Source organism: Diorhabda sublineata, chromosome 5 (assembly GCF_026230105.1).
Source record: "Diorhabda sublineata isolate icDioSubl1.1 chromosome 5, icDioSubl1.1, whole genome shotgun sequence".
NCBI classification, from domain to species: domain Eukaryota; kingdom Metazoa; phylum Arthropoda; class Insecta; order Coleoptera; family Chrysomelidae; genus Diorhabda; species Diorhabda sublineata.
Genome location: NC_079478.1, coordinates 1,429,121 through 1,455,873, shown reverse-complemented (window position 1 = coordinate 1,455,873; position 26,753 = coordinate 1,429,121). Strand labels below are relative to the sequence as shown.

At 32.1% G+C, this 26,753-nt stretch overlaps 1 protein-coding gene across 1 annotated transcript; it reads left to right on the top strand.

Moving 5' to 3' along the window:
- The first annotated feature begins 396 nt into the window (after positions 1-396).
- On the top strand, positions 397-25,457 carry LOC130444132 (protein cueball). Its single transcript, XM_056779160.1, has 6 exons — positions 397-580; positions 16,508-16,734; positions 16,898-17,058; positions 18,696-19,568; positions 20,236-20,539; positions 21,647-25,457. The coding sequence occupies exons 1-6, from the start codon at positions 508-510 to the stop codon at positions 21,716-21,718; spliced, it is 1,710 nt and encodes a 569-aa protein (XP_056635138.1). The 5' UTR covers positions 397-507; the 3' UTR covers positions 21,719-25,457.
- The last annotated feature ends 1,296 nt before the right edge of the window (positions 25,458-26,753 follow it).

Below are 26,753 nucleotides of genomic sequence, written 5' to 3'. Positions count from 1 at the left end.
ACTGAAATGAGTTCATTTTTATTCTTAAATATAACGAAATTATTCCATAAAAATATTCAAAGGCTATAATTATATCCCCTTCACAATATATTTGAGAGTGATTTGTTATATTACAACATAATTGCTTATTAAATTATATTTTGAGGAAGCTTTCAATGATTCCAATTTAGGAATATTTTTTTGTGGTTATATTTACGTTTGCCGAGTAGTAGCCATAACTATTTGTAGTAGTAGTAGTATAGCCAGATTTTGCGCACGACTCTATAAGTATTCTAGTTAACCAACAAATTTCTTAAGCTAATCCTGGTATATTTGGACACTTATTTAACTGGTCAAGTAATTATTATTAGTTCGTATCCAAAATAAAACTAATATAAAGGCACCTCATTTGGATAGTGTGACAGCTTTTGCTCGCAAATTTCCGTGCGGTGCGCATTGGATGTGCCTTTTATAACCTCATCCCTATCGTTATATTATATACATATTATCAATAACATTTGTTTCAAAATGTTAATAAAGTTAAGTGTTATTTTAATTTTGGTGAAAATATTTCATGTCAAGGGAAACCAACTTGACTGGGGTAAGTAGATTTTTGATTATTTTGAAAATGTGACACTTACGCGCCATGGTGAGGATTAGTTTAGTCACGTAGACCTTATGGTAACTTCCTCAGTCAATTAGTATATTGCCGATATTATGTAATAAAGGGCATATTCTTAATGTCATCCATTGTAGTATTCGATAAGTACTTTAAAATTGATTTTTATAGAATTCTAATAACATTAATGAGTTTTTGTAAACTTTTCATTATTGAATTATATCTGATATACTATGTATAGTATATAATTGAAAACAAATCATTACGTATCTAACAAATTACATTTTATTTTTTTATTGACAATTATTTTTGGTTAACCTAATGTTATTATTATTATTGTAGATAGGATATCAATACCAACAGTTTATGATTTTTTAATTGAAAAAACTACCACGAGGTACATCAAAAATTAGTTTCTATGTCCTTGAATAAAATATTTATGTTTTTGTTATTGAAATTGAAAGTTTTAAAGATATTTAGGTACAAAGATTTTTCTTACATTATCATCACGTGAGTACGACGAACATTGGGCATTAATCCAATTTTTCAGGAAAATAGAGTATGTGGATACATAAATGAATATGTATAAGTTGTTGTAAAATATTTATTTTGGATAGGTAATAATTATAAAAATTTTTCTAATGGGTTCGCTTTCTTCAATATTTCATCTGGTTTTTTCAATTTTATGTATCTAATTAGGTATGTCAATATCATTAATGATGTTTTTATGACAAACAATTCCTTCCATTTGTGACCATTAACCAAACTTCATTAAACTCATTTCTTTTTGGTGAAATCTCTCTTGGAACGCTTATGTTTAGTCACGAGAAATGGGGCGTGCGTAAAATGTAGAAAACGTACGGAATTAATTCTGTTAACCCGAGTCTTAACTATTCAAATTTGCACGAAATGAGTTTTAAGCGTTTTCAAATTTTTGATATTTATGAAGTCGTATATATTCAAACTAAGTCAAGTCCTTTTTTGGCCAAGTTACATGCTAATATTTTCCTTGTTATTAATATTAATAAAATATGAAAGATATGGTGGAGACACAAAAAAAATTACGAATGACTTGAACCAAAACGGTTAATGATTGATTCGTAGAAGTGTTTGCTAATCTAGGACCTCTAAAACAATTTCTATTCGTTGAAACGTTGTGCCTATTATCTGAAAATTCACGACGCCACTTGACAAAATTTGTTCTGCATGATGAGAGACGAAAGTATTTCTGAAAGGGAGAAAAACCAGGTGGTGTCATGTATTATAGAGTTGGTCATAGAAAATGTTGATGATATAATTTAAATTCTTAATTTATTGTCCAATAATTGCCCTATTCAGAATATGAATATGATGGTAGTAATGGTTTATTTTCTATCACCAAATCTTCATGTCATAAGTCACAAATTCTTGGCCAGAGCGTGAAAGAAAGAACGCCGTGGGATTTGAAACATTGATAGTTGCCGTTTGCGGATCGGTCTGCCGTTGGTGACCTTCAACCATAAACAACTTTGGCCGTTCCTAGCAACTTTCGTAGTAATAAAACCAATCACATTCGTTTACGTTTGTCACGTGATTTTGACGTATGACGTTAGAAAGTGATGTTGAGGTTATGTCTGTTTCCGTTTGTTTGTTATGTTCTGACTTTCCTTGTTTTCTCGTCTTGACTCATAAAACTGAGTCAAAGTTAGTATGGTACTGAATCTTATATTCAAAGGGAGCAAACAAATTTATTCTTATCTGGCCAGATAGGGGTACACGGCAATGAACAAGCCGATCATCTCTTTCATTGGATCACAACCATAGATTTCCCAAAACGCCATCAATTCATGGTCGTAAAGAATTGTGAAAACGAGAAGAAATCAGAAACATGGAATAAGACCCCAGGTTCCTATTGAAGGGAGATTGTTAAAGGTGATATACTGGACACTTGGACACTATTTATCACTTGTAGACTTTGTATCAGCAAATGTTTATTAATATTTTTACCTTGTCTCTAACTTTGAAAAATCTACTTTAGTTGCAAAGTTTGATTTTGTTGTATATTCAAATGTTCAATACAAAAAATCGATTTACATAAACACGTACTAAAACTGCATCATTTTTTTTTATAGTTATGCTTTGATAAACATCGATTACAAGGTAAAATTTGCAGCATAGCGAATAATATAATTCAAATTCTCGCGAAATTAATATATAAAATAGAATTAAAAAATTATCATTATCTCGAAACAATGAACATTTCACCTTCGATCATCGATTCGCGTAAAGTTTTTTAATATCTAACTAATTGAAATCACACTAGTATTGATCTAGATTATTATGATCTAGTGGACAGATCAGAACAAGAAATAATAAAAAATAATTCTGCAAATCCCATTGGAGCAAAGGGCAAAGGGATGCAATGGCTCATGCTGCGAATAATGGCAATTCCACTTTCCCAATGAGGCAGCGCAATTTTGAGGTTTGTCCGGGAAACTTCAATGCGCCACATATTTGCAAATAACGTTTATTGGTCCAATGGTAACGCAGTAATCAATGCTCTAATCGATTCAAATCAGTATTATCTAGTTGACAATCTCGCGTTGCCAGTCGAACCGTTTCGGGGACTGTTCCGCTTTGCTCTTGTGATTGAATAGCACGAAGTCGAGTGATACTAATGAGGCATTTTTCACGTGCAATTTCTTCTACTTCTTGAGTTCTTTCATTCGCAATGTTTCGAATCTTAGTTGCAATGCGGTTTTTTATGAACTAAACTACAAAATTTCTAATTGTAAAATTTCCAAATAAACTTAACCATAGGTAACATTACGTTTAGCTTGTTACGTCCTACGGGAAGAGAATAAAAAAATTCCTAAATTCTTCTCCTGGTTCTAAGCTACCTCCTCACCAATTTTCAGACTTCGTACTGCCTCAATCGATAAGTAGAAGACCTAAACTTTTGTATAAACTAAACTTAAAACAGAGTTTTCCTGAAATACTGGCTATTTAGAAGGTTTCAGTTTGATATTGACAGACGCAGTAATGATACCATATGTTAATCAATTTAAAGCTTTCTGATAAAGTATAATTGTCCATGCGGGAAACAGGGAAACTTCAAGTTGATTCCGTAAACTTCCAACGAGTGGCCTTGCGATTTATTTATGGTCTTCGCAAAGTCCAGACCATCCTTTGTATTTTCCCTTTATGATTGTTGCTTCAATTACACAGCATGATGATGGAAATTGCGAGGTGGTAATCCAGTGAGTTTAAAAACTCCGTGGGATCGTTGATTACGTCTTCTCGGTTAATAAAGTTGTCGATTGATTTGAATGTTTGAGATCCTCGACATTTTCGCTATATCTGGGAAAACCCACTGAATAAGCTTCTCTTTTGAGTGTGGGTAATGTGATGAATCCAGTCGAGGTGTCCACTGCGACCTTATTATTTCCAAAATCTAACAATTGCATGTTAGTACTAAAGTGTCAATATCACAAAGACAGAAGGATCGACATATTAATTTGTTGTCAAATATGTTAAATATTATGGTTGCGTTCAGAAATTTAATTTGTGACAAAACATCGAGGAAAACCAAAATTAACCAAATCGGTCCAGAGGTTTTCGAGTTTTAACGAGACTAGAACATCGATTCATTTATATAAATTTGTGCGAAATTATGTTTTCAACCTCTAAAAAGTCTCTTTCTCATTTAACCGTCCTCGTACAATTGTCGAATTATACTTGAAATAAATTCGTTTTAGTCTGTACGCGTACGGTAATTTTCAACAGTGTGGACGGAAGTAAATTTTTAATTTATTCGTTATAAAAAATTGTGAGAATAATGAAAATCATATACGAATGTCTCGACGGTTTAATTTACGTTTTAGTGTTACGTATTTTTGAACTTGAAGGTTATAAACGTTTTTTATGTACCTATTTAAAATATTTCTATGGAGGTTGTGGTCTTCAAAATATTGATTCTAGTTGAAGAAAAATTTTTTTCCATAATTCATATTAACATAGTTCCGATTTCCTCATTTCATTTAATAGTAGCCTTCAGATTATACTTAAGATACGCAGTTTGATAAATGTAACTCTAAGCTTTCATTAAATTCAAACTTCCTTTGTTTCTTATCCGTCGGCGGCAATTAATTTTATTAAAACTAAATTATATTTTTACAAAATTTTAGATAATACTACAATGTAAATATTTAATATCTTCACAAAAAATGTACTCAGATTGAGTAGTTAGCAGTGCGGGAGAAATGTATTTTTCCAATTTGCTAGTATCGTTTCTTTTTCACTTAGTTATCTTTTTTCGTTTTCGCCCATCTCTATTTTTTCAACTAAGTATCCAGAGTAGCGTTCGTGTCAGCTAGCAACATCGCGACGAATCATTGTAAAAAAAGCCTCGAAACTATCTGGTCCCAGGAATCGTGTTGACCAAGTACTGGATCCACTTTAAAGAAAAATTAGACTTAAGTGAAATAAGTACTTCAAAACAAAACAGTTACTCAAGATGTGCAGTCCACTAGAAAATTTTTGCGGCGCGGTTACAGAGTTTTCGCATTTTTTAATGTTATTTCGTTAATATTTTATACCTGGCATGAAGTCAATTTAAACGAAGCTAAAAAAGAGAGCCTCCATAATATTGTAAGACATTACATTTGAATTTTTACCTGAAAATAACATCTAATGTCCACTCCTATTCACCTGATTTCGCCATGTGTGATTTCTGGTGTTTCTTCTATTCAAATAAACATTCAATTGGACGAGTTTCATGACGAAAGATGATTTTTTGAGAATTCTTAAAAGTTTGAAAGTTTCAGTACATGATCGAGGATTACTTTGAATACAAATTGAATCATTCTACTGAAAAGAGGTTTCTGTATCTCAAAATTTATATAGATTTCTGAAAATACTTAACCTATAGGCATGTTACTCTGAAAATAAATTATATTTGGAGCAGATTGTGATTCAAAATATTATTTATTTGTATAAAATAATCTTGTTGCTTTAACTGCATTATTTTAGATAAAATCTGTCTCATAATTATATCCACATCAAGCAGATTATCGGCATTAACCTTATCTTTATAAATAAATAAATCTTTTATCAAATATCACTAATTAAAAGTAGCTATTTAAATTATTTCGAATATTTTTAGTCATTTTACATACGATTAATTTCGGTATATCGAAATGTTTTTTGAAAAAAAAATTATAAAGGTTCATATTTTGACGTATATTAATCTGCTAGGGCTATTTTGGAGAACGTGTTCCGGACCCATGCAGATTATCAATATCATTTTGTATTTTTTTAAATGAAACAGGGTTTAAGCTGCGAAAGTCGTGTTTCTAAATTTCTAAAGGTGGTATCTGATAGATTACTACACGAAGAGATTTGAAATTTTGAAACTCGGTCACGCCATGTAATCTAAAAGTCATAGGGCAGCTTTCTTATATCTCACTTTCGAATTTCTAATAGAAGTTAGATAGAAAATGGAAATTAAAATCATTGTATCCAGGTCTACCAGACACCACCTTCAAGAAGAGTGTGTTATGGTGATAAAAACTGTGAACAGTGATTTGATGAAGCCGAAGATGATTCAAATGATATAGACGAAATCCTCGAAGATGACTACTTTCAAACCGAACATGGAGTTTCAGAAAACGAGGAAAAGGACATTGCTAGTGGAAACAGGGCTTCAAAAACTTAGCTTAGCACAGTTTGGACGAAACCTGCTAAACACCTGTACGGAAGAAATTATGCTTATTGCGCTAATTAAAATAAAAAATAAAGAAGCACGTGATTTTGGCGAAAAAGCCGTTTGAAATTTGTTATTTTCTGAGAAAATTTTGCTTGAAGTATTACTTTTGTCAAATCACAAATTCACTCAAATCAGCATTGGGTAGGATAAGTGATTTGGTGGAACTAAAAACTTTTCCTACTGATTTTTATTGTTTTCAAATTACATCATAAAAATAAACAAACTCTTTTTGGGACAGATGGTTCAGACGTGATATATTTCGAGCAATACTGACCTAAAAATGATTTTCCGTTCTTTTATCAGCTTCAAGGTTTTGACAATCCCGATGCTATACGTAAATCATTAAGGCAATTATTAAAATTGTGGATTGTGGATTGATACAGCTACAAAAGACGATGTGCTAGTTAGTTTTAGAGATGGTTGTTGAGATGTTGTATTGATTAATGACCAAAATTGATCTAATCCTCAACTTTTTACCTGTTATAACACCTAATTTTCATTCAGAAGAGACAATTTAGTAGCAAATACAAATGAAAAGTCTAATAAAATAAGAATCTTGAGTAAAATTTTCTTGTATTAGCTGAATTATTGAAACTGCTGAATATCGCAGTATAATATAATATAATTTGATTGAAGTTGTAAAACGTCAAATTTCTGCTTTGTTTGCCAACAGCTCAAATTCATTCGAAGGTCTACGTGACCAATGTCATATAGTTACCAAATGCAACTTAGCAAAAATCATTGTTTGTTACACAAAATCTACAATCTACAACAAACAAATTCTAAAAATACTTACCTTGCTATGAATATTTGTTGCTCTTTATACTTATACAAAGGTGAGTAAGCGATGTTTTAAAGTTGAATATAAAAAAATATTTACACGTAGTTTGCTAAAAGGATTGACGATAAATTTTGATTCATAAATAAAATTATGTAATTTTAGAAAAAAAAGCAAAGGTTACATTAATACAATTTTGTAATATTAAACCTATTTATACTATATACAGAGTGGGCCAAAGAAATAGAAATACTTCTTTTCGATATGGTTTTAAATGAGTATACACTACTTGGAAAACTAATTTTAATAGTTTTTTTGGAAAATATGATGTTCATTATCCAAACACTAGACAACAACACGGATACGACAAGTGAATCAGGACCGTAACGTAAAAGTTATCTTTCACAATGGTCTACTAAGATATTAGATTTCGAGTAAATTCTAAAACATGAAAATTCTTCTCCAATACTTTGCTGTTGATTAAGGAATATATTACATCATAAGAAGGGTGTCTATTTCGTAATCATCTTTGACATAGTGTTCCAGATGTAAACGAGAGCCAGTTTTAGATATTTTTTTCACATAATGGGGGCCAGTTTCAGAGGCTTCTTCGACTTAGTGCTCTGCAGTTTCGTTTTCAGTGACTCCAGTGTAAGGCCATTTTCAGAAGTTTCTGCAATATCGTTTCCTGTGTTTCTAGAGTAAGATGAGGGCCAGTTTCATAGGCCTCTTTGTCAGGGTTTACTGCAGTTTCAATTCTAGTAATTCCAGATTTAAACGACAGCCAGTTATAGAAATTTTTTTGACATGTCGATCTGCAGCTTCGTTTAGGGATACCAGAGCGAAATAGGGGCCAGTTTCAGAGACTTCTTTGACTTGGTGTTCTGCAGTCTCGTTTCTAAAGTAGGATGACAGCCATTTTCAGAGGCTTCTCTGTTAGGGTGTTCTGAAGTTTCGTATTCAATGATCCTAGGGTGAGTTGAAAGCCAGTTTCAGAAGTTTCTTTGACATGTTACTCCATAGTTTCGTTTCCAATGATCCCAAAACGAGTTGAAAGTCAGTTTCAGAAGTTTCTTTGACATGTTACTCCATAGTTTCGTTTCCAATGATCCCATAGCGAGTTGAAAGTCAGTTTCAGAAGTTTCTTTGACATGTTACTCCATAGTTTCGTTTCCAATGATCCCATAGCGAGTTGAAAGCCAGTTTCAGAAGTTTCTTTGACATGTTACTCCATGGTTTCGTTTCCAATGATCCCATAGCGAGTTGAAAGCCAGTTTCAGAAGTTTCTTTGACATGTTACTCCATGGTTTCGTTTCCAATGATCCCATAGCGAGTTGAAAACCAGTTTCAGAAGTTTCTTTGACATGTTACTCCATAGTTTCGCTTCTATTGGTTCCAAAGCGAGTTGAAAGTCAGTTTCAGAAGTTTCTTTGACATGTTACTCCATAGTTTCGTTTCCAATGATCCCATAGCGAGTTGAAAGCCAGTTTCAGAAGTTTCTTTGACATGTTACTCCATGGTTTCGTTTCCAATGATCCCAGAGCGAGTTGAAAACCAGTTTCAGAAGTTTTTTTGACATGTTACTCCATGGTTTCGTTTCCAATGATCCCATAGCGAGTTGAAAGCCAGTTTCAGAAGTTTCTTTGACATGTTACTCCATGGTTTCGTTTCCAATGATCCCATAGCGAGTTGAAAACCAGTTTCAGAAGTTTCTTTGACATGTTACTCCATAGTTTCGTTTCTATTGGTTCCAAAGCGAGTTGAAAGTCAGTTTCAGAAGTTTCTTTGACATGTTACTCCATAGTTTCGTTTCCAATGATCCCATAGCGAGTTGAAAACCAGTTTCAGAAGTTTCTTTGACATGTTACTCCATAGTTTCGTTTCTATTGGTTCCAAAGCGAGTTGAAAGTCAGTTTCAGAAGTTTCTTTGACATGTTACTCCATAGTTTCGTTTCCAATGATCCCATAGCGAGTTGAAAACCAGTTTCAGAAGTTTCTTTGACATGTTACTCCATAGTTTCGTTTCCAATGATCCCATAGCGAGTTGAAAGCCAGTTTCAGAAGTTTCTTTGACATGTTACTCCATAGTTTCGTTTCCAATGATCCCAAAGCGAGTTGAAAGTCAGTTTCAGAAGTTTCTTTGACATGTTACTCCATAGTTTCGTTTCCAATGATCCCATAGCGAGTTGAAAGCCAGTTTCAGAAGTTTCTTTGACATGTTACTCCATGGTTTCGTTTCCAATGATCCCATAGCGAGTTGAAAGCCAGTTTCAGAAGTTTCTTTGACATGTTACTCCATGGTTTCGTTTCCAATGATCCCAGAGCGAGTTGAAAACCAGTTTCAGAAGTTTTTTTGACATGTTACTCCATGGTTTCGTTTCCAATGATCCCATAGCGAGTTGAAAGCCAGTTTCAGAAGTTTCTTTGACATGTTACTCCATAGTTTCGTTTCCAATGATCCCAGAGTGAGTTGGAAGCCGGTTTCAGAAGTTTCTTTGACATGTTCTTCTGCAGCTCCAGAGTGAAATTGGGGTTAGTCTTAGAGACTTCTTTGACATGTTTTAGACTATTGGATGGTCGGTGAAAATCGTTTTAATTGATTGTATCATATCATTGCATATAGCGACATATTTGAATTGTTTAATTTTTTCCTATTTTATGTCAAATAATTGTAAAGTTGACTCAAATAAATGCTCTAAATAAAATCTTATAACATACACTTTTATATCACATTCTTAATTGGACGATGAGAATTGATTTTGATGAATAGTTGGAATTATCATGAACTCATTTCGTTTATTCAAATTTCTATAAAATGGCGCCTGTGTTTAATACTGATATTAACGGAAATCTTTGATTGTTTGAACAATGAGTCTTTTAGTATGTAAGTACGCAATCAACCTTGAAACCATTTCGTGTAGTCACATTTTTAGATCTAATATAAAAATCTTGTTTCTCAAGTTATTGTTAAAAATCTTAATATTTATAAGGATCTAATTTGAAAATCCACTAAATTAATTGCAATTAAACATTTACCATTGTGAGGTTTATGGTAATTCTTTACAAACCTATTGAATTATATATTATAGTTGAAATGTGCCATCAAATAATACCGTGCATGTAATTTTTTTATGAAAATTCATAGTTCGAAACTATAGGAATTGACAAACCGCGGGGTTTGCGTGGGTTTGCAAAGCCGGAAAAAAAATTAACTATTGAAAAAATCGATAAATGCTTCTCTCTCATCGTATGAAATGGTTTGCCCAAAATGGATTCAATTTGTAAATACATAATACCGTGAAAGTGAATAAAAAATTACTTACAAGGCAATATTTTACTAGAAAATTTGTGAGGATCTAACGACACCTTGGCTTTGTCAGCTTTGCAACGCAACCCGAAGAAGAAAATTGGAAATATTTTAGGGGACGATGGGCCAGTAGGATATAGAGGTCAAAAAGTATTCTGTCAGACTGAAACTTACGAATAGTGCTAGTATTTACAAATATAATGAATCTAGGGTTGAAAAATCAATTATTAATTAAAAGAAGAACCTAAAATCAATACAATTTATTAGTGAAATTAAATAAAAAGGTTCAAGAATTAAAAATATTGAAAGAATAATCGTTCCAAATTCTTCTAGTAATTAATTAGAAATTTTACAATCGATATCAGCTGTACCGAGTTTCTTATTACTGTTTTTGCGACTGGCAGATTTGAAAAATATCGGGTATCTTGGCCTACGTGACGAAAAGCATGTAACTTAACTCTCCGTTCACATGGTATCGATTGAAAAAGCTCGGACAGTGCTCTCGAGCTTTTGGGTCTTTAATCAATTGATTTGTACAAATGAATTAAAGATTCTGTTTATTGCGATGGACGCTATATCGATTATTGTTGACTTAAACACACATAATATACAGAATGTTGTTTTACAACTGAGATTCATTTATATTTATTAAAATGAATAAAAGTATTTGGAAATTATCATATTTTATATATTCTAATCCAACAATGAATATATAATCGAAAAAATTGTTTTCTAGAATATTCTACTTGCTCTTGAACCAAATTTAGAGCAAATCGTTCCTATAAATTTAACCCTGGACCATCTAGATTCTCCTCCTTGATGTGCAAAAATATAAATCAAAAATACACAGACCAAGAACTTTGGGATATCCGAAAATCCTTAAATTTTCAATTGGTTAAATCTTGGGAGCTCTTCAAGCGATCCTACCTCGTTTTATCAAAGAATCCGAAACCCTCTACTACAACGTTCTAACAAAGGGTATCAATTTCCATCGATTATTTATTTACTACAGCCGCTGTGGCCACTGCAGGTTAAATCCGTTATGCCCTTTCTGTATTACGTCAAACCACAAACATCCTGCAAAAATTCGTTCATACCTCGCCATCACCCACTTCCAGGAATTGTTTAGTGGAAACCACAAACTTGTTACGATCCGTCTACAGGTTGGACAGTCCTGGTGACAATTATAATGAACACCATAGACCTAAGCAAAGACCTAGTTCTAAGCTAGGATCTAGCTCTCAAGATATTCAAATTTTTTATTGCAAATTGTGCATATGGAACGTATTTTGTTTTTTATGTGCAGAAATGGAAAGGAAATCGTTAGAAATCCAATCAGAGTTATATGGTTGATGACTCATTAAACCAATCTTGTTGAAGGTTAAAAATCCAACTGTTTGAGCAGAGGTGTTAGAGCTTGCATACTGATAAAAATAAAAAAAGACAAACAAAAAATTTGCTTCGATGTGTATCTTTTGCAAACTACTTCCATTGGATTTAATTAGTTTGATGCACTTTTACAAAATATTTTGAATAATTCCATACGTCAAATAGTTGCGAGTTTTATTTTTGAGCGTTGGTCCAACCAAATAATCATCTAGTACCTTTTTGATGCATACTAATACCCAAAGATGTCCCAATGTGATGGTATGTCACATGATGATTTTGTTTATCCAGTTCAAGACACAAAATTTTGCACTGGAGTTTAATTGCATCAGCTTTTCGCAGAAACTTCATCACTATATAGATGATTTAGTTCATTTTTGACATCTTTGACATAGTACAAAAGTACAAATTTCAAGTTACAGCCGTTTGTTTATTGTATCTTTTCAACGTCACTGATAATATATTTATCTTTGACTGTGTTTTCGACGTGGTAATTTCCAACCAAAATAAACATCAAAGTTCGATATAAAAATGAGAATTGAAAAATAGTTTGCGTTGAATAATAATCGATTTTTCACCATTATCGTGACATTATTTGTTTATTAAGCTAAAAGATATTAAGGCAGGTCAAAAATCATTTTTTTATCCTGTTTACAAGATTATATTTGTTATGGTCATCATAATAGGTATTGATTTGTGAAATCAAATCGTCGTTGGAGATATTTAATCTTGTTTATTAATGAAAAATTGTCATTTGAGGGTTGATATTCCAAAAGGGGTGGATATATGAAGAAATAGTGTCTAATTCGTGGAAACTACACCCTTGCATTGTACTTTTTCCTTCACCAAATTCCTATACCCAATATCTAGATTGAATATTTCATCGCCCATTTTCGTATCCTTTAATATGTCCTTTCATCCAACGATTCGTACCTTTTAATTCGTCCTTTCATCGAACGATTCCTATCCTTTGATTCGTCCTTTCATCGAACGATTCCTATCCTTTGATTCGTCCTTTCATCGAACGTTTCCTATCCTTTATTTCGTCATTTCATCGAATGATTCCTATCCTTTGATTCGTCCTTTCATCGAACGTTTCCTATCCTTTATTTCGTCATTTCATCGAATGATTCCTATCCTTTGATTCGTCCTTTCATCGAACGATTCCTATCATTTTTAAATCCTCATCTGCTTCTTTCAGCTTTCTTTTACTCTCTGGATCAACTTCATCATTAATTTTGCGTTCCTCCTCCTTTACACAAAGCCGATTCATTTTATTCTTTGTTAATTTTCTTCTCTTTATAAATTACCCTCCTTATCCACTAGTAACACGCCACGCCACCCCACGCCACGTATCGAATATGTGTGCATATTTTTTTCATTTAATATGTCTGCGTATACACTCGGACCACGCCATCCCACCTGGAGGATTCAAAATTTTCAGATGTAACCGATACGTTCCAGTCTTTGGAAACATTTCATCGCATTGGTTTGATATTGATTCTTCTGATAACTCTAGGTCATCAGACAAACTACTAGTGCTGTCCATAACGTACTCAAAATTATACATGGCGTGAGGTGGCGTGGCGTGTAGTAGATTTTACTTTATAGAGCTGCATATCACATAATCAAAATAATCCAATTTACGCTTCACAATGTTTACTTTGTTTAAAGTTTGCAAACGTTTGATCCTCCAGGACAGGCACAGGAAACGTAAACATCGTGTCATCCTTATACGCAGATCAAGGATGCCAGTAGATATTAGCAATAATTTTTATATCTAGTCTATAATCATCTGTATGAATTCTTCACTTTCTTGGTATGTATTCATAGAAACCTCGAATGATTCCTGCTGTTACTAAAAAATTATTTATTTTATAAATCCATTTTATTCACTTATTTTCATATCTCTTAACTTGGATTTGCTAGGATGAACTGATTATATCTAGATTCGTGTGCAAATATATTATGCACTCGGACAGTTTATAAAAATTAAATTACATATTAAATAATATATTACTTATAACTTGATAGATATCATATCTAATTCTATCTTTTTAATAAAAATAATCTTCAAATTTGACAAGATTTTATCACATGTTTAGAAAAATTAGTCTCGTGAGTGATAACAATAATTGATATTCTGAAATTATTGGAATAATAGAGATATTACGTAAAAAAGAAACAATATACTTGACAGAAAAGGGGTTCAAAAGTCTGTTTTACACGCAGAGACAAGGAATCTCAGGGAAAGGATGAATCTCTCATGTCGAGAATCACCTAGTTGAATTAGATTAAAACTCCAAATTCAGCCAGTCACAAAACAACGAGAAACTCTTTGGAAAGAGGACGTAGGAACTGGAAAGCGAGTTGCAGATGTTTCGTCAACGATTGATTCGTCCAGTTCTACCAAAAAATTTCATACACTAGCTTTATGACAGAACTGGTAGGAAATACTCAATGAGATGAGTTATAGAATAAAACGACGAATGCATATGCATTGACGTGAAGAAAATGATTACGTACTAGTTATAGAATACACGGGTTCTCTTTGAATCAATCCAAGATATTCAAGCTGATCAGAACTCGGGAATAGTAGGATGAACTGTTGATAGAATGGAGGGTACAGTCTTAATTGCGAGATCCGCGTATTTGTCCAGTTTCTCCTGGTGTTTTTTGAGAACGTTACGAGCGTTCGGTATGGCTAAATCGAAGGATTAAATCAACCACCACACCACTATCCAGGTCTGTTATTCATCACCTAACTATCGGTGAGAATTGACCTATCGTAGTACTTATAAAGGTCAATTTATAAACTTGTACGCTCGCTCCCTCGTTGGCGAACCTAAGAGTTTATAAATCTAGCTCAAATGTTGAGCAGACCGAATTTTTAGCCAGTTTCTAGTCAGCTAACTCACTTAAATGTTTAGAGGTTTGCTGACTTTTCTGCATTTGTCGGATTGGGCTTTCTGGTCCTTAAACACATTCTTCTTGTAGTTATTAGTGTTGTTAACTTGATATTGGAATCCATCATGAAGCTTTCTGTTTCTTAAAAAAAGGGTTTTCCTAGTAAGCCAACTATTTGAAGTTTCTTTGTTAATATGCTGGTTGTTGGGGTCGTGTAATGCCTTTTGTAACCATTGCTCTAACTTTTTGGTAGCTAATATTTATTATTATTATTATTATTATTAATTCTTGTAGAGTCGTCAGTAAAATTATCTATGTTGAAACTATACTGATAGTATCCAAGTTGTTGTGTTTTTTTGTTTCGTTAAACTATTTTTGTCAATCTATCCGTTGGATACTGTATTTTATTCTTTTACCATTCTATTTTTTGCTGTTGATTTTCACATTTTATCCTACTTCGTGTTTTAGGGCCAGATTTAGATGTCTGGAGGATTTTTGGAAAGAAAGGAGTGTAGCACCCCATAATTAGTTTTCCAAATTAAATAATCAACGTTTTTTGTTAATAAATTATTTATTTCTGAACCCAAGAAGATTCGCTAAGCGTTAGCAATCAAATTTTAGTATTTTCAAACGGAACCTTTCGAGCTCAACCAGTTTTATCGTGCAAATTTCATTTCTTAATTTGTAAACTTTCTATTTTGTTTTGTATTCCGAAAGTTTACGTCAGAAAAAATTGTTTTTGTATCTACCATAAGACATAAGTGCGTCATTCATAAAAGTTCGTAATCAAACAAACTGAATTGATATAGTAAATTATTTCTTTGGAATTTTTTTTTCTTAACCAAATAGGTATTTTGCAATTCAGATCGTGAAAACCAGATTATTTTATAATCGCCAGAAGGCTTGTGAAAAATCCGTATATTTTAACAAATTAGTATCCGGCTAGGTAAATAATAATTACGATTTTGTACTTCAAGGTCATTCTTGAACAGTTTAAACTATATTTCAACCTTTGAATATCCATTTATCAATATCGGTAAAATATTCCTCAAACTCTTACGCTATTTTCCCAATCTGGCAACGTCAAATTCGACGTCGTATTCGTTTTAAAATTTTTTATAATGGAAGACTCATAATAATTCGGATATTGAAGGTTTTAAATTTATTCAACCATATAATTTGGATATAATTTAAAAATTTGAATGTTTAAATATTGATAACGCGTGTGTCCTACGTTAATATGACATACGTTGTTACCCAAACATTGTTATCAACTCTCACAATGAGTATTATTAGTTACACACATTATAGTAGCATATTACACAATTTATTACGTTTTACGTCAACGGAATGTGAGATATAAATATCGAATCATTTCTAAAATGAACAAATTAAAAAAGATTAAACAGGAATTTTTGTGGATTCTAGTTATAAATAGTTTAGTTTTTAGTAATATAGATACAGAGTTGGAAGTTCAGATGTATACAATGCCTCCAAATATATCTGTTATTATCTAATATTAAATCTTTACAATCTGCAACTGGCAACCAGTAAATAATCAAAAATAGCTACAAAGATTTCACATTTTGTTTCCTTCATTCATGCTTGCTCCTCTTTGTGACATTCTCAGTGGACTATTCAACATAATTTTATTCTTAAACAGCATTCGGAACCAATAAAAACTAATTTTTCTTGATACCGATTCATATTTTTTACACTACCTCGTATAACACCGAAAAACTGATGGATTTTTATAAAATGGAAAATTATGTTGTTTTATTTCAGATTTAGCAATCGTCGTAGATAATGAAATCCAACTACTAACCTCAAACGGGACTCTAATAGATTCCAGAAGTCCTTTTTCTTTATTAAAAGCCATCACTTATGATGGCGTCAGAGACCAATTTATTGTAAGCGATAGGGACACCAAAAACGATACCATCTTTACTGTTCGTTTATCCAAAGAGACTGAAACTGAGCCAATCATGAAAGGACCTCCAGGTGACGTACAGGTCAGTCAGTTCTATACTTTAGTCGAACAATTTGGGTACAATTTTGATATGTTGAAATTGTAATTGTCTTAAATATTATTAGATATTAGTTTCTAACCGGTTCACTCAAGAAAAGTTTTTTAGTCAAGTGTGACCGATTCCTATGTGTAATGTTTTGTTTTAGGGATTAGCAATCGACCCTCTGGACGATGTATTATATTGGTCCAACGCAATCAATCATACAATAAATTATATTAGTCTAAACGACTCTACTCACGATTCTAAAGAATTTATTCTCTTCAAAGATGTTGTTCCACACGCCATTGCCATAGATGTATGCAATCGGTAAGATTATTTATACAAAAAACTTCCTTCCTAGTAAAAATATGGTTTTGAAATCCGGCTAGGGATTAAACAGGATAGGGATACGCAAAGTTATCCAAGAAATTTTTTCAACTGGAAATGGGGTTTAAGTGAAACTTTTAAATTTCTAATCAATACCCCAATGTCAAAGTTTTCTGCCCCTAATAAATAAAATATTTCTGGTTTTTCCTTTGTGACATTTGAAAGATTTACAAACAAGCACAACTTTTAAGCATTTTGTAACCCATGTCCTGGTGTACTTTCTTTCTTCCGGGAAAATTATAATCTAAAACTTTTTTGTTTAGTTTTATCAATAGCAATAATTGTTGATTGAATCTAGGCGTTCAATTTGATCAAATATTGAATTTTATTGTACTAGACTACCACTACATCAACAATTACACTGTTTGGCACGTATTTTTATAACCAAGTTATCATCTTCAAAGAATGAACTCAGTTTACCCTCAGTCCCAATTCTGTAGATAACAACATTCTGGAATGGAAGAAGAATAAAATAATTGTGAACCTCACAACAACTTCTAATCCTCTACAAAGCATAGATTCGATTATCCTTGGAATATTGCTCAAACATCTGAAGCTTTGCTCCCAAGAACACCTTGAGGATGCTCAAATCAATACACAAAAGAGTAATATTGGCTCTCTTGAGTTGACCTCCACAGCAGATGCTCATCCAAGACGTCTTAAGATAATCCCACATAGAGCAGTATCTGCAAGACTTACTCGACAAACACCGAGCTCGTTTGTAGACGTCAAGAACGTCAATTTATCGGGACTTTTGCTTTTGGAGAAGTGGAATCAGCTACCAAAACATGTCTACCCCGTGCATTTCACTCGAAATACCACCGTCACCTCAGACAATTAAATCGGTTGTGTTCAGCGTCCCTTTAAATCAGTTCCTTTCATAGATCTTTCTCGTAATTTCGTCTCTTTGTCTAACTAAGACATCTGTAGTTTTTAACCTAACCCAACCTACAGAAGTTCAAGATCCATTTTGTAGTCACCTCTACAGATACTAGAGTCTAATTAGATTTACGCTGCTTGATTTTTACATCAAAACTTTGTTTTCGATTAACAATTCTTATTTGGGAAAAATGAGTCATTTCTCATGACCAGTAATTGTATTGTAACCTAAAAGGTCACATTTTGGGCTCCGACTAATCTCATCAGTTCTGAAAAATTAAATCTACAACGAAAAAAAACAAGAATCTCATTTTGTTTTCATTCTTCAACTTTAAATAACTCTCAGAGGAGTGAATTTAATTGAAAATGTAAAGAGACGTTTTTTGTACGAAATTAAATTCTCCTCGAAAGACTTTTATTGAATTTATACGGATACTAATTTTCAAATGAATGACAGAATTTCGAAGTTAAAAAAATCAAATTCTGAAATCGTACCGATTTTCAAGACGTGGTTATGACAAAACGGTTCATCTGACAAAAAAATTCGAATCTATTTTTGTAGACCATCAAATTCTCTTGTCAATTTCGTTTACCTCGATGGCTTAGGATCATTTTTTGTCATCCCAAATAAAAAACATAGTTTATTTTTTTGGTCCATTTTAATATTTATATTTTCTTTAAATAACTTTTGTTTTCAGTTATATATATTACACAAACCCCTCAGGCAGCAAACCAACGATAGAAAGAAGAAAATTGGACAATTCCCATCATCAAATTTTGGTAGACGATACCATAATGACCCCGGTGGGTTTAGCGATCGATTACAAAGAACAACGGTTGTACTGGGCAGACAGTAGAATAGGCACAGTAGCCGGGAGAATAGAAAGCATTTCCTTAGACGGTAAAGATAGAAAATTAATCGCCGAACGTACCACAATGGAACCGTTCGGACTCGCAGTCGATGAAGATGCCATCTACTGGACGGACACGAATAACAACGGTTTATATAAATTATTAAAAAGCGAAACGAATCCATACGCCGATCCGCAGAAAATAACTTCCTTTTCCGACATTCCTATGGGTTTGGTAGCTAACGCTTACATGAAAGACGACTGCGACATACTACCGGAACTCATCCAACAGTACCAAGAATCGAAAAAACAAACAACCACTGCCCAAACCGTCGAGGAATCTCTGGTATGTTTGAACGGAGGTTCGGTAAAAGATAAAAAGTGCGACTGCAAACCGGGATATACTGGAAATTATTGCGAAATACCGATATGCAGTAGCGCTTACTGCCTAAACGGTAACTGCTATTTATCTTCATCGGGGAAACCGATGTGTTCGTGTAAGAAAGGTTATATCGGTAACAGATGCCAAAAAAACAAATGCGATTATTATTGTTTGAACGAAGGGAAATGCGCCATAACTCAACCAAGAAATGAACCAAAATGCGAATGCCTCGACGGTTTTATCGGCAACAGGTGCGAGTATAATCAACAAACTTGCGACTTTTATTGCAACGCCAAAGAAAACACCGCCTATTCTGCCGAATTTGAATATATGTGCAGGTGAGTTACGATCATAATTATAACCTCAAAAATCACGTATAAATTTTGATTTATACATTTGATCTTGAATTTAAAGTATCTACCATTAGTACTGATCACTATCAACATGTCAACTATCTCTATATCTGTTCTGCCGATTCAGTTATATATACAAAATAAAAAGTATCTTGACATTACTTAAAGGAATGTTAGAGTTAGTTAAGATTTTGTTATTTATTATCGTCGCGTTTCTTAAGGAACGTGTTTTTTAATTGACTAAAATTACACGTTTTTGATTAATCATGGTTTATCATAACGTTTGAACAAAAAAATATTTTAATGAATTTTGTCACGACAAAGAATTCAGTTGAAAACTAGATCATCTTATTGCCGCCAACTGATATTTGTTGTCGTTCGAAAAAATTTGGATTTTTAGTCAATTTTGATTATAGCGATTCGTTGAGATTTATCAAAACCTCTTTTCTCAAATATATATTGTAATGTTCACTGAGACACTCCCGAATTGAATGCATCTTGACCGTCTCACTCCTTCGTTTCGCCCTTTTTTGAGTTTTATCTCCTCGACTAATATTTCTAGTGTCACTTTTTTACATCAATTTTTTTCATAATTTTTTTTCCAATAGAAAATCTTTTCAGTGAATTTTTGTGACGTTTGTTTTATTTTTAGATGTAGCTATATGTATTCGGAAAAAAACGCCAGCGCGTTGTTGTCACGTTTACAAGAACGTCCGAGTATTCTATCCAAATTCCAAGATCCAGTTATTTACTTATCAGCTTTAGTTTTATTCTGTATGTTAGTTATCGTAGCTCTGTTCATCTACATTCATAATGTCCACAAGAAACGACCGAGGATCAAGAAACGTATCATAGTTAACAAAAACGTCACTCCATTGACATTTCGACCGCAGCCCAACACAGAACAATGCGAAATTACTATAGAAAATTGTTGCAACATGAACGTTTGCGAAACGGTAACTATACATTTATTATTATATTATTTATATAGTTTTTGGATTTCAGGAAGGCTATGGACAGGTTATAACATTTTTGGAAAATCTAATATTGAAAAATATGATTAACAGGAATTTTTAAGGAAAATAAAATCGGTTTTGGTTAATTTTTTTATCATAACCTCAAAATTCACGAATTTAAAATCGTTTTTTTGTGTTGGTGATTTTTTTTGCAAAAATGTCTCGATTTTTTAAAATGTGCGAAAGGTAGTTTGTTCCTTTTTTGAAAAATTTTTGAAAAAAAGTGTTTAAATTGAAATTTCAAAGAAAAAATTAATCACTTTTTTGTTTTTTATCTATTTTGAAGTTTTTTGGGATTATTTAATCATTTAAAGTCATTTTTGTTTTTACTTATATATCAAAATTTATTAACAGTAGTTCATTAGTTGAAAATTCAATCAATTTTTGTTAATTTTTTCAATATAACCTCAATATTCCCGAATTAAAAATCGATTTATATGGAAACATTTCCGAAATTTTCGAAAAAAACTGTTTCAATGGAAGTTTCAAAACAAAAATTAATTACTGTTTTGTTTTTTATCTATTTTCAAGTTTTTTTGTATGCTTTAATTCAAAGTCATGTTTATTTTCACTTATATATCAAAATTTAATCCCTATTTTGTTTTTCCATCTATTTTGAAGTTAGTTTGGATACTTTAATCATCTAAATTAAAGTTTCTTTCACTAATATATGAAAATTTATTTACAGTAGCTCGTTAGTTGAAAATTCCAAGGATTTTGGTTAATTTTTTTAACATAACCTCAAAATTCCCTAATTTTTTTTGTTAGTAATTTTTTTGCAACAATGTATCGATTTTTTTCAAAATGTGTGAAAGGTATGTTCCTTTTATGAAAAATCTGGAATCGTTTTCGAAATTTTCGAAAAAAAAGTGTTTGAAGGAAAATTTCCAAGCAAAATTTGATCACTTTTCTGTTTTTTCATCTATTTTCAAGTTAGTTTGGATTCTTTAATCACCTAAATTCATGTTTCTTTTTACTAGTATATCTAAATTTATTTATAGTAACTCGTTAGTTGAAAAACCTTTAACAAATTATATTCCTTTCCAGCCTTGCTTTGAACCAACGGGTGAAGACAAAAAGAAACTTCTGATGAATATGGAAGGCGAAGACATCTATTAAACTTGTTGGATGAATAAAAGGCTGTGACTGTACAGAGTATTAATAACGCGTTGTTAAGTTTTCAATATTTATATTTATATAATGAACTGTATCTTGCCAGTCATCAAATGTACACGGAATACCAAAAGGGCGGGAGATTGAAACGGTTCCACACCATTCCTTATATCAGACTTATCAGTAAAAACAATCCATTTATAAAAATTACACTGGTCAACACACTTTTTTAAATTTTTTTATGTTACTGGGTATTTTTATGAAAATAGAAATACTTGGGTCTTGGCAAGATTTCCTTGAATGAATTACTTGAGGTAGATCTCGTTACAGTAACCTCTTGGTAATAGTCTCTTCTTTTGTCCGAATATCTTGATGGAATCTTCCATTTTCTTCGTTTCTTTTCTATTACAACACTTTTAAAACTTATTTAAGGGCCTTTCTTTCGACAGGTCTACCACGAGTATTCATACCACTCAAAAGCAAAGCGACCCGTTTGCTTTTGGGTACAAAGGCACCAAATTATTTCGGCTGTTGGACTGCTCCTTGTTGGACCTTTCTTTGTCGGACAATATTGTTAGTATAGAGGTTATGCTACGTTATCTTCTCATTGAAATAAAAAAAAATATGTGTTATTATCATTATGTAGGGTTATGTAACCTTCAGGGTTAGAAAAGTATTAATTTGAAAAAAAGTAATCAGCTGACTTCATCGCGGTTCATTGTACTTTATCTGATTATATAAACATAACCAAAATTTGTTACCAATTCACATTTGCAATATTTTTTTGTTGACCAGTGTTATTAGTGATATTTTAAGTACTTTGGAAGGAAAAAATTGATGGTAGACACTATTTAAAAATAATTAGACCTTAACAAAAAGTTTAGTACTTAGAAATAATAGAGTACTTATATGTTTTACTTAAATCTTTATAACTAATTTTATGTGACAAATTTTTTTTTGGTGTTACCCTGATTTATCTTGAACCTAGTACTACTACCAATGGAACCATGAACCTCAAAGAGCCTTGGCCTCGTCCACCATATTCCTCAAGTCATCTCGGCGTCTCCACCTCCTCACGATGCTGAACCTCTAAATTTTGGTATTAAGAGCTCAAAACTTATCAGAATTTTTTTTCGTTACGTTTTTGTAGTAGCTAATTTTTTGTCCTACCCTAATCTTTAGGTGTCTCGACAAGCCTCTTGTATGTTATTATTGCCTGGGTTAATACATTTATCAGATCTTCTCTGGTTATACAGAATAATATTTGCCTATCTCAACCCATGTAACTGTTTTTTTTTTTATCTTTAACCTTCTTTTCCAGTATTCTTTCTATTATTCTGTAGTTGATACCACAAAGTGGCTTAGGTCCTATAAAGGGTCTTAAGCAAGTGTGTCAGCTAGTCCCTCTTCTCCAATGAGCCCAAGAATCAATTGAAAGGTAACTTCATTATTCTTATTCCACACCCTTGATTTCTTTCCATATTCGCATCTTTATACATCACTATCCGATGAGGACACTTGCTCAAAATCTTCTGGTTCTATTTTATGAATTTCCTTCGATACCTAGGGCTTCTTTCCAGATTGATATTTGACTGCCTCTATTTGTGGTATTTCATGCTCGTTCATTGTGATCTTTCTGACAGTTTCTTTGCCTGTTTGTGAAGGTCAAGTGGATGGATTTAGACGGTCCTGTTCATATTTTTCCCACACAGTCATCTCGAATGTCACATCTTCAGTAACAAGTAGCCGAAACGACTTTAATGTGTCTTTGATGGAGGGATGGTGTTAAATATGGATAGTAGGATAACGGTCTTAAATAACGACAACTTAATTTATAAAACTTATTTATTTAACTGGGATCTTATCTTTTGACATCTTTTTAGTATTTTACTTTTGTTTACCAAGGGAGGTTTTTTTAACGCATTTATTTTTTTTTAAATGGATACCACTGCCTTTACAAAATGGGAATCGAAATACCTCTCTTGGTGTGCTTTATCTTTTTTGAACAACCAATCTGTGAGTGGAAAAATCATTAAAAATCTAGTTTTTTGTCCAAAAAGTATTTTGAAAGAACATTTCAATGTTTTATTTTCAGTTATCAATGATAAAACGAACATTTTTTGCATTTTACTGATATTATTTTTTGGTAATATATAGAGCGTGGAAACCATCTTTCGTTTCGAAGAATTAAATAATTGTAATAATTTGTCAGTGATTGTATTTTTAAAATGCAACATTTCCCAAGTTTCACCTTATTTTATCGATGAAAAAAGATTCCTAGGACAAATTTTAAAATTCCATAACCCCAATTTACATAAATAATTGATGATTAGTGATTTTTTCTTTGCTACTTTTTCAAGAAAATAAAAATTCAACCATAGTTTCATAGTTTATTGTTGTGGTATACACGGCAATCAACGTGTTAAAATAGTGGATGTTTTCTTGAGGATGTAAGTTTCTTCATAACTTTTAAAATAGATAGTCTCAATATAAATTTTTTTTGACAATTGTTGTATAATTTCTGATACAAACGGCAGTTAACGTGTTAAAAGATTTTTTGTTTGTCTTAGGAATGTTGTTTTCTTCATAACGTTTAGAGTAGAGCAAAACTTGACAACGGTCTCAATATAAAAATGTCTGTTGATTATTGATGTCTGAAAGTGTACTTCTGATACAAACGGCAGTTAACGTGTTAAAATATCAGGTTTTTCTTGTGGAAATACAACATTTGTGTAACTTTACACTGATGAATAGTTTTGATATATATGGCAGTGGACGTGTTCGAATAGTTCGAAGTTTTCTCGATATAACAATTTTTTGCGGTACCTTTTGTGTATGAAAGTTATAAACATTTTAAAAATATAGTTCTCAACACCTTTTAGTGATCTCAAAATTCGTTTTGAAACTTATAGCTCTATCTCAAAACTTTTTGGACACATACGGTATTAAAAATTCACTCAATTCAATACAAAATTTAAGCAGAAACAAATATTTCAATTGGATGTTGTTTAAGTAAAAATAATTAATTTTGGTTGATTCAAAAAAGTATTGATTATTTTTTTAAAGTTTATTTTTGTTCAACAGATTGTCTCGTTAAATATAACAACTTTGTTTACGTACTTGGAGTTTTTACAGTATCTTTGAGTTGAAAAAAATTTGTCCAATTTCTTTTAGTCTCCCCTTTTTTATTTTCCTATATATTTTGTATTATTTTTTCGTTAATTTCAAGTTTTTAACTCGACTTAGTCGAATATTATCTACTTATGGTTATTTTAAAACCAGAAACAGAAAAAAAGTTACTTAAAATATGCTGTAAGACTGAAACAGGAATTTAATATTTTTTTAAAATTATTTTACAACTATGTTATTTTATTCAATTGTGGGCCTCTTTGAGTCTATTGAAAAAGATCAAAACTAGCAACGATTTAATGAGACATTCTGTACATATGTATAGCTGTTACCAATATTTCGAAATATGTAGACTTTTTAGTTTAGAGTGAATATTGAGTTGTGATTTTAGACAAATTTATAGTTTAAACTATTTTCGCCAACGCGAAATTGTATGTTTTTAAACAATTTTCTTATTCGTTTGGCCAAATTTTCGGTTTTAGAAACTTACTTGTTGTTAAGTAAGTATTGTGGGTTGTAATATCCACATCAGAAATGTGATATTATGATCTAAGTAGGTGCGTATTAAATAATTTTGTATCAAAAATTCGGAAATAAAATTGGTTTATTAATATCATCTTTGTTATTATTTCAACCTTAATTTGTTTAAAACCGTTGTTATTTTTGTGATTTTAGCATCTCAAAATGATTAGTATTAGTTTCTTTATTCGATCTTGTTCGATGCTATCGAACTTTTGTGTACAGTTCAGCCCTGAAAAGTAGTTTGTGAAAAGGCATTTCCTACATTAGGAATGACGCGATCACATTTCTTCTATGTAACGTCAGTTTCAATACAAACCAACTCCATTGAAATGCCTGCTCAAACCATCCAGAAACCTCCTCCCAAAGCCACGTTTTCTTTCATGCAACATTGCACGAATGTTTCTTCAGGTCTTCATCTTCTTTGCTCGGTGGGTTAGAATTAATTTAGAGCTAATAGCCGGCCTTTTTGGCGTAAGAGTTTTCTTCTGACTGTCCAGCACCTCACAGCTATTCAACGCATTTCTCTGAGCTCTTTTTGGACCTTAACACCTGTTAGGGCCCTATTTTCAAGAAGCATTTTTGTTAGTTGTTAACGGAGATTATATCGGTTGACGTTTGATGGCTAACTGATAGTGATAAGTCAGTAGATAACCTTTATTTGACTTTCCCATTATAAGACTCGGAAACCGGAAATTGGATCAAATTTAGCTTAAAAGATTTGATATAGCGGGACAATTGAAACTAAATAGAAGCTTGTAATAATAATGTAACTGAACAGAAAAAGTAACGTAAGTAGGTTGATAAGTAAGATAATAAATTATTTTAGTTAATAATTATCTTGTCATATCCACATTCACTTGTATTATCATTTCTTCAATTAAATTAATTTCATTGAAGTCTATTTCACCAACTGAGTCTTCTGCAGTTGAAGATTCATCACCAATGGTGTCAATAGTATCAACATGTAGTGTAGGATCTTGTGACTGTTGAGGAAGCGAATTATTTACATTCAAATAATTTAAATTTGCTTTTAAATATATGTAGTAATTTGGAATCGGGATCATTTGTAAGTCGAGTAAGTCGATTTCTTTTTTTGAGTGGATATTTGCACATAGCGTTCTGCGGCAGCAGTCGTACAAGGGCAGCATCTTCTTCACCATGTAACTCATCTTTTAGAGTCTCACAAAGAAAATTATGTTTAAAATTTTTCTTATAATCAGCTACTTTTCGCATTACCGTGCCTATAACTTCTTTCGGTATCAATTTTTACATATTTTGTTAATATATATGTAAAATGTTAAATACCGTATTTACTATTTCGTAATTTACTTTATAGCTTTTAGTTTTATTATTTCTATGGTTCTTATATTCATTGATTCAATTTATAGCA

Coding starts and splice junctions, on each gene's coding strand:
- LOC130444132 (XM_056779160.1), top strand. CDS start 508: ATGTTAATAAAGTTAAGTGTTATTTTAATTTTGGTGAAAATATTTCAT. Junction 17,059..18,695: donor GCCATAGATGTATGCAATCG/GTAAGATTATTT, acceptor TTTTGTTTTCAG/TTATATATATTACACAAACC. Junction 19,569..20,235: donor GAATTTGAATATATGTGCAG/GTGAGTTACGAT, acceptor TTTTATTTTTAG/ATGTAGCTATATGTATTCGG.